The sequence below is a fragment of the Crotalus tigris genome, unplaced genomic scaffold, assembly GCF_016545835.1.
Source record: "Crotalus tigris isolate CLP2741 ecotype Arizona unplaced genomic scaffold, ASM1654583v1 scf7180000017831.1706817, whole genome shotgun sequence".
In the NCBI taxonomy this organism is placed as follows: Eukaryota; Metazoa; Chordata; class Lepidosauria; order Squamata; family Viperidae; genus Crotalus; species Crotalus tigris.
This window is the reverse complement of record NW_024096660.1, coordinates 1,696,555-1,706,121: the sequence shown is the minus strand read 5'-3', so window position 1 is coordinate 1,706,121 and position 9,567 is coordinate 1,696,555. Positions and strand designations below refer to the sequence as shown.

Here is a 9,567-nt window from a genome sequence, read left to right as displayed (position 1 = left end):
CTATCTAGGATTTAATATAAGAATAGCATGACAGATGAAATACCATGTTTGTCTGTAATAGAAGCATTTGAATTAAAAAATTGTGTTAAATTTTGCTCACATGCTCTGCCTTCATATTTTGCTATTTACAGCTTTTAAAAATTCCTTCCGAACTTCAGCTGCGCATTTGTGAGCTTATGCTGATATATTAAAAAGACAGTTATTACAAGCAGAGATGTCTCAGAGCAGACAGAATGATATTTTAAGAAGTCAGATGGGGTCACTTATTTGCAGTTATGATGTTCATCCACATTATTTGAGCTGGAATCCACTGCCAAAATAGAATTCAACAGCTGATGCAGCTAAAACTTTGAAAATATTCATTCAAAATATGCGAAGCTTTGTATAAAAGCATAGTTACTTTTATTGCTCCAAAGTTTCTCTTTGGGAAGAAATGGAAGTTAAGCAGCCATTTAATCTATCTATGAAACACTTTAGATTGTTTCGTAAGAATTGGGTTGACTTAACAATGTACAGCACCAAGAGGTTGTGATGTAGTAGATAATCCTAGGTGAAGTTAGCCTACACAGTTCATTTTCTGCTCTGAGACAGGCCAGAATGTTGGTTTACCTGGAAGGTAACGAGCATGAAGATCTAACATTTGTGCAGCAGATGTCAGCCCAGTTTTGCAAGTTAGGATCACAGGGCTCCAGGAGAATGTGTTAAAAGCCTATCTGGAGGGCCAAAACTGTATATGAGTAGTGAGAGTGTATACTGTGCCTCAGATAAGGATTTAAATGTGTTTTTAACTCTTCTCATTTCAGATGTACACATTATTTATAAAAGGGCTAAAATCCCATTTTCTTTTATCAGCTTGTGTGTGTGTGTGTGTGTGTGTGTGCGTGTGTGTGTGTGTGTTGTGTTCATATGCAGTTTCTAGCACCTCCAAAGGAGTCCTTTGCATAGTCCCAACTCAGAATATTGGCATGTGGTTCCTAACTCTGGGTATTTCAGTGTATCACACCACTTTGTGACTTGAGAATTCTCACTGTACATTTTTTTCCCCAATTGCACATTGGTTGAAATTAAACAATTCCTGTTTCTTAGCTGAGTGTGAAGTACAAATTTGCTCTAGAAAAATCAGAAATGTGTCCAAATTTTTCCTGGTTATTAAAAAGCAGAAAAATTAGCCTGAGCAACTTAGAGTGACGTGAAATGCAAATGCAAGAGTACTTAGGTGAGATGGGTGATATAAAAATGTGATGGATGAATAAATGAAGATAAATAAGTGTTACTCCTTGTTATTTTTCTCTGAATTGTAGTATACAGAGATTCCTTTGAATTTATCAAATGGGAGGCAGGTGTGTGGGTAGAAGCTTGATGTTATGGCTATAATTTGTATAGCAGCAACTTAAATAGATTAGGTACATTTCTGCTTCCTAACATTAACATTTTAAGACCCACCTACTTTGAACTATGCAATCACTATATAGTGACTCTTCTGGTCTCTGCCAATAATAGACAGTAGCAAGGGGCAAATTTTTGTAGTATTTTAACATAGAGCCATGATTTTAAACAGTACACTAAAGAAAGTGAAATCTGACCCAGGGATGCTGTTATCAATACAACAGTGTGTTCCCGATGTCTCCTTACTTTTCATGAAATAAGAGGTTAAACAATGTGATGTTAAATCCCTTATGTAGGTTAGACTGACTATTCAACTAGCTTTTTAACACTAAATTGTATACATTGGTTTGTAAACCACCTGGGTTCATACAACAATACTAGATTAAAAATAATGAATAAGCTGTGGTTCAGTCTGTTTTAGCTATAACATTGTATTTGAATACAAAAATTGTGACTTGTTTTCCCAGGTTTTAGGGTTTGACATAACCACCTCTGATTTTGGAAAAGTTGGTCAGTTTAAAATCTAGCAGCTTTTATTTAGAGAGGGAGGTGTCTATTGTGACCCAAATCTGCAGAAAGATTGTATTTATAACTTAGCTAATATTGTCCCATTTGTTTTTTACAGAATGCCACCGACAGTTCTTCTAATTCTTCTCAGAAAAGAGAGCAGCCTTTACGAACACTAGCATCTTCTCCATCCTTTGAGCATCATCGAATTTGCACCCGTGGCCACTTTCATGACCAGTTTAGCCCTGAGCATTACCATCTAGAACAAGTGAGCTGCTCTTTAGATTTTTTTCCCTTGCTGTTCCAGAATGGTGATTTTTTTTTTCATACTGGCTTGGCCAGAAAGTCGGGTGACTATCTGCATGTACGAAAGCAGGAGCTCTTTGATAGAGCTCTGTGACAGGAGTTCTACTCTATTATCTTCCAAGTCATGGTTAGCTGTTTTTTTGGGAAATAGCAGAAAATGTATTAGGCCTGGTGTATTGCCTATTTAAAATTTCCTATTATTTTTTTTAAAAAATTTTAAATTTAATTAAAATGTAACCTATTTAAAAAGAGGCTATCTTTGAAACTGTCTGTTCCCTACCCTGCTCAATATGTACTAAAAAAAACAGCACTGTAATTTTGACTGTATCAGTAATTGAAAATGCATTGATATTCTCTCCAAATGCTACAGTCACGAGAATGATTGGTTATATAGCTTAGCTTTCTAAGTTCAGAAGAAATAGGCAATCTTGGAGTGTTTGAGGCTTCAGTTAAGGCCATGGTAAGTGACTGTGGGAAACTCCAAAACCCCAGCTTGTGTCCTCCTGTGGAGAGGAAGCTTAAAGGCATCGTTTTCACTATCCTTCCCTACTCTAGAGAGTATCAGTTGAGGAAGGGTACCTTTCTATGGGAATTCAGATTCAGCATAGTTTCATTCCATACAGCATTAACCTTGTGAACTCTCAAGCTTCCTCCTTCCATTAATATATTCAAGATGAACAGTATTTAATATTTATTTGCTATGTATATGTAGGGATGTGGGTCTATACATATGTTCATAGTATGTTTAGGTGTGTGTCATGTATGTGTTTCACTTTTAGAGTGGGCAACTAAATTTCATTTTTGATGTGTGCCATTGTGCCCACAGTAAAAAAAATGACAATAAAGGTTATCTTATTTTATCTTATCCTATTACAGTTTCATGTTCCACAATAATTTCTGTTGTTGGCTTTTATTGTACATAGAATATTTTTAGCCTTTGCGTTTACTTGTGTCATTATCTGTGCTTGTATCTCTGATAAATCTACTGCTAAATGTCACACCCACCTGCTTGCTTAAAAAATTGCGCTTTCTTAAATCTCTTTCTCTCTCACTTATAGTCAATTTTGCGATCCTGCCGACATGTCAGCTTCCCCGACGATGATGAGGAGATTGTACGGATTAATCCAAGGGAAAAGAACTGGGTGACAGGTTACGAGGACTACCGTCATACCCCTGTGCGGGGGAAGTACATTGATCCCGATGATGGCGACTCCTATGTGCGGTTTGCCAAAACGGAAGCCTCAAAACATGACTACAATTACCCTTATGTTAGTAACACTGATTTTGATCAAGGGGATGATATTAAGGGTGCCGTGATAAAAACTCAGCCAGCCAGATGTAAACAGCGGCGGCGAAAAGAAGACGGGGAAAGGTCACGATGTGTCTATTGTAGAGACATCTTCAACCACGAGGAAAACAGGCGGGGTCAGTGCCAGGATGCTCCAGACCGAGTCCAAAGCTGTATCCGCCGAGTCAGCTGCATGTGGTGTGCAGACAGTATGCTCTATCACTGCATGTCTGATCCAGAAGGCGACTATATGGACCCTTGCTCCTGTGATACCAGCGATGAGAAGTTTTGCCTCCGGTGGTTGGCCCTAATTGCCTTGTCCTTTCTGGCCCCTTGTATGTGCTGTTACTTGCCCCTCCGGACTTGCTACCACTGTGGGGTGATGTGCAGGTGCTGTGGTGGGAAACACAAAGCAGCTGGATGACAGCGCTCCAAGCTAGTGAAGGCCTGTTTTCTTCCCGTTCTTGGTCTGGAGCATTCTCAATTTGTGCCCAACTGAGCCGGCCTTGGGAGCCTGTTGGAATCTAGGAACCAGACGGCTCCTTCTCTTTCCCTCCCACTTGGCTGCTATGCATTGATTGCTCTCAGAGTTCTAACAGACTAATGTACCACATAGACGTTTGTATTATTGATCTGTCATCCAGCAGAAGATCTTCTGTGTGATTATTCCTTCCCTCCTTCAAGGAAAGCGTTTGAGATGGGAATGGTTGAATGGGATGGAATTTGGAACATCTCACAGGAGTAACCTATATTTAGCAAGCTCGTCGCACCCGTGAGAGTATATAACAATGGAGTGAAATCTCACTTTGAATTGTGAGCACCTTGCAGCCAGTTTGAGGGTATGGATTTTTGTGTATACAGAAGATGTTTATGGGTAATAACTGTACACCACGATAATGTAGGGCCAACAATCGCACAACCTACATTTCCTGGAAAGTTCCATCATGTTTTTTTGGTGGTCTTCTGGGGTTTTCTGATTTTTGAGGGTTCAGCTAAAATGTGGGAAATGAGCCTTAGTATTACCTGTATTATATGTGAGAATCAAGAAGTCCTGTGATTTCAGACCAATTTTTATACACAAATTGAAATCTTTATAAATAGGTTTCTCCTCTTCCTCTTTCCCCAGCCACCATCGCCTTTCTCTTCCAAATAGCAGTGGAAAAATTAGCTTTGCATTGATGTTCTTCCCGATAAAAACAGTCTTTACGCTGTGATGTTCCTATCTGAGGCAAACGGGGAGTTCGCATATTTGAAATTGACATGTACACTCATGCACTTGTGTACCTTGAAAACAAAAAGAGGGAATGTTGCTTTAAACTTTGTCTACAGGTCAGTATGCTAAAGATAAGGGAAAGAATCCTCCATCCCCCCCTTTTTGGAATCCAGGGTGGGAGTGCGTCTGGAATTAATCTGAGGTCTTATGCTTTCCAGACTAATCCAGAAATATAGGGAAATCTCAATTGCAAGGCATATCATTGGCCAGTGTCTTTGCCTTGAAGGCCTTTGAACCAATGAGGGTGCTTTGAACATTTTCTATCATAGAGTAGGACATAGGACTTCCTGCACCTTTACTTGTTAGATATGGATTTAATAGAGCCAAAGGGCACCACCGCTATAGCATTTGACAATCACTTAGATATAGGCAGGAACATGGGTTTGTTTTAATTGTTCAGTTTCTTTCAATGGAAGTGCATTTCTTTCTTTTTCTTTCTTTAAAGAAAAGCCTAAGAGGAATTGACACATGTTGTCCCAATCATGAATCCAGAGATATTGCGGAAATGGGGAGGGGAGAATTAAAAGAAGCATTTACTCATGCTTTTAGTACCAATGTGTGCTGTAGCTGGTCTCTCCCCCTTTTCTTTACTAACCTGCATGCCTTTGTTCTTAGGTGAAATTGACTGAGAACAGTTTCCCCATCCAGGCAGCATGCATCTTCCATTTCTCAAGTTCCTGTATCTGCACAGTAAACTATACTGTGAATATAAATAATTCTTAGTGACGTCGGGTCAATGTTACTATTTTCTCTGTTCCCGTTCAGTGACATAATGCCCAGATAGGAAGAAAAGGTAACGAGGCAAAGTTGCACCAGGGTGTTTTCAGGTTCTCTGTTATTGGCCTAAACCAACATCCCACCCCCACCCCATCCTCAGCTATCTGCTATCTGCTATGCAGAGAAAAGGATCAACCTGCAGTTGGCATAAGGCCACCCTGTTCTCCACTCTCAAATGCACTGAACCAGCATATTTGGCATCTGCAGAGAAGCAGGGTGAATAGTTCAAAACAAATCCCAGACCCTCCTTATCATCTTTCCCTGAAAGATACTAGGACCCTTCAAATATTTAGTAGCCCTTAAGGTGGGCCCTGCTGGAATCACTAGGCACCCTGACACTGGCAAGCAGTGAATTTCAATATAACTTGGTAGTGTATAAAGCGTGCATGCATTGCAAAACCTGTATCAAACCCACTTCTATGATTTCTGAGTTGTAAAATACAGCAGGGTGAAGCGATAACCTTAATTTTGTGAGGTTTTTATTTTCTTTTAAAAGTCATGTCTTGTGTACAAGGCTTGTAATTAACTGGGGAAATGATATTTTTCTAATATATGATGTGGAAATAGCAAAGGTTTTATTCAAAGGAATAAAGTGTAGAACAGTTTAGCTATAATATAGCATAGTACAATCTGAATATTCTGAGGCAGCTAGGCGCTGGCTTGTGAGAACAGGCACTGTCGTTCCTGTTTTGGGCAGCTGACTGCCGGGGCATGCGTGACCTTGCCCCTCTCCCACCTCTTCTATTGCACATTGAAAGAAGTCTTAATTAAAAGAAAAGGAAATGGCTTTTCGTTTTTTGCCAAATAGCAACAACCAAGAGTGAACACGCTTGCATTGTTCCATGCGAAAACAGGCCAGCAGCTCCTTCCAGGAGTGTTGTTGCTTTGATCTTGTTTAATTGCATATGCAACAATCTGTGATGTTGTGGCCAAATCCTGCAGCCAGAGCACCCCTGGTTATACTCAGGCATTGATTTCACAATCAGATGACATTTTTTTTTTCCGGTTTTTGCTGCTCTCTGCTTTGGGCACTTCATAGAATGCATTGAACCAATCCAGAAAGACATGGGCTGGGATCCAGCACCCTTGCAATGAGCGGCCCTCCTGAACACAACCTCCACCCCATACTTTTGCCATAACAAGCTACTCTTAAAACTCAGGGCACCTCAGGAGAAGTCTTAAGGAGAGGCCACACTGGCTTGCAGGTGTCAGTGTGGAAACCAGTCTAAGAAGATCTTGAATCTGCTCCTCCTTGCATTGCCTTTACAGGCAGGAGCTGATGAAACATAGCCTGCTCCCATGCTGGCTGGGCCTGTATTACCTCCTGGCTGTATTGAGGTGATTTGATGCTATAGCTCCTCCCCCTGTCAATATCGCCCTCCTTTGGAGGGAAGGAATCTGCTTTTTCCCCTTCCAGAGCCCACCTAGGGTTTCTTCTGGCAGTGAGTACTTAGCTATAAACTCTCCTATCATGAAGATTAAAGTAAGGACCATGCAAACTCAAATCTTTGACATCATTGGGATTGGGTCAATGAGTTTTAGTTCTGTATTGTATTGCGAATCTACCTGATTTTTCATTTTTGGACCCACACCCGAATTGAAATTAAATTACCTTTTGGAATGTGCACTTATGTGAGAATGTTGGTTTGCAGTTCTCCAAACAAACAAACAAAAAACAACAACACAGTATCAGGTGTCAGGAGAAAAGTGAGCAAAAAATAATTAGAGTGTAGAATTGCCTTCTGCTGAGAAATATGCTTGCCATTCAGCACAAAAATGGTACAATTGTTGCCTAAAGTTTGTATTCAAAAAGATAAATACAAAAATGGGATAAGCCAAGGTTAAAGCTTGAAAAAATGAGGAATTGAAATTCAACAGTTCTTTCATCCTTAATAGAAAGTAAAAAATCTGAACTGGATAACTTCATCTTTCACATACATAAAGAACGAAGTAATATTTTTTTCTTTGTTTAGCAGATCAGTAAGAATTCGTATAACCTCCTTAACAGGCTAGTTTACATCAACTTTTTAAAACAATTCCTCAATTGCAGCCTTCAATTCACTTTTGAGTCAATTAGCTCTAAAATCTCCATTGTTCATGTTTCAAATTCCAAATCTGAGATTTGTCTGTAACATATAGGCAACATACATAGCAAAAATGAAAATACTGCTGTTAAATATCCTTTTTTGGAAAAGTGCTAAATAGTAAAAGAAGCTCTTCACTTTAGTATTATTATTTTTTAATTGGGGGGGGGATTCAAGGGATAAATGCATATTTATGTGCCTGACAGCAAATGACATCCCTCTAAAGGGTGACTAACAAACATCAAGCCAGCCTCAAAAATAAAATAATGGAACAACTTTATTATCCTAGCGATTGTTGCAAAGTTGAATTTCTGTAAGGTCTTTCTCCTCTACGAAGCACAACACTACAGATGATATCTTAAGGATTGTCAAGGTTCCCCATTCAGATGCCCCTATTTATTTCGTTAAAGCAGCTAAAATTTTCCACCTTCCTATCTGCCTCCTCCTGTAAATTCCTTTTCCCCATCTCTACCTTGGCTTTCTTTGAATCCTTGGCACTTTGTTTCACATTCCTTCTTTCTCTCTGTGCGTTGGAGCGAGAGGTTTGCTTTGGGAAGGAGGCTTCAGAGGGGCATGAGCAGAACTGGGGGGGGGGACTGGGGGTGTGTAAATATTTCCCATTGATTTCCACACTGCAGCTGATCAGTGTGTGGTTTTCTCCTCCTCTCAGCTTTTCAGTACTGACATTAATCATCTGAGAAATGATTCAGATTTTATTTTTGTATCTGTGGTAACAATCCATTAACGAAAAGGTGGGTTTTTTTTCCCTAAGTTGTGATTTTTTTTTAAGCTATTGCTCACGTTAACAGATTTAAGTGCCTGAAGCAACCTTCCATTATGTATCTGTATACTAAAAGTTAAAAACTCAGTTGTATTGATTTTTATAAGCCTTTTTACCTCTGTGTAAAGAATATATATACAAGTGTATGATGTACATTTTAGTTCTTAACTTCTTTTTTATTGTTTCTAATAAGTATGATCATTGTAGCTATTGCTTTAAAAATGTACCATGTAAATATAAATACATCATATAAAAACAAGTAAGTGTTTTTCATGTTTTGACAAACTGGACACTTTGGGTAATTGATGAGATTCAAGACAAACCTCTGTGGTGTTTTTCTTATTTCTAAAATATATACAGCAGCATTCCTTTTTTTTTTACTTTTGTTTGTTTGTTTGTTTTTATTTATTTGTTTTCACAAAACAGTTTCTTAGTACACAATAAATTTTAGTGTAAAATTGATGAATGATATATTCCAGGTCTGTCCTTATCATTGCAGTAAATGTATAGACTTGTATTCCAGTCTTTTTATGGCAAAATTCAGATAAACAAGCCAGTCTTTAATTAAAAGCCTGACTGTAGGTGAGGGTATGACAAGCTTTCCTGGCATTCAGACAATATGCCTCTGAGAAGATGCTAATTTCTGGCTTCAGTGCTGTGTGACATGGTGGTGGCTACATAATATCTCACAGGCATGTGATGGATGTTTTGTGTTGTAATTTTGTGCAGTTATTTTGAACAGCCCACTGAATAAACTTATTTAGGATAGGCTATTCAACTATAAGGATTGTAGGTATTTATATCTGCGAATAAGCCTCATTGTGCTGCCTGCGATTATTTTAACACTTAGCATTTCTCAATGCTTGGCATTGTTGCTGGGAAGAGAGGCTGTCAAACTATAATGATTTTACAATGTTTTCTGAAACTTCATTAAGTGTTAAAAACCATTTTGAGAGTGGGTTATGGTTACAAGTTATTCCTTGAAGTAATATCAGAATTCTCAATCTCCACTTAAGCAGATAAAAATCAATTTCCTATTCTATTCTTGCATTTGGAGTTCTGAGAATTCCTTCCGTTATTACTGGGCTCCCTTCCCACAAATAAGTATTCAGTTTCCCAAGTTAACCAAATCAAGAGTGAGATTGCAATTATGAGAAGTTCAATA

At 38.7% G+C, this 9,567-nt stretch overlaps 1 protein-coding gene across 1 annotated transcript; it reads left to right on the top strand.

Moving 5' to 3' along the window:
- Nucleotides 1-2,011: 2,011 nt before the first annotated feature.
- SPRED2 (sprouty related EVH1 domain containing 2) lies at nt 2,012-8,652 on the top strand (the record flags this gene model as incomplete). The annotated part of the gene is made up of 2 exons (XM_039343050.1): nt 2,012-2,161; nt 3,258-8,652. Coding segments are annotated over 2 exons (804 nt in total), but the record flags the coding sequence as incomplete, so codon positions are not given.
- Nucleotides 8,653-9,567: the final 915 nt, after the last annotated feature.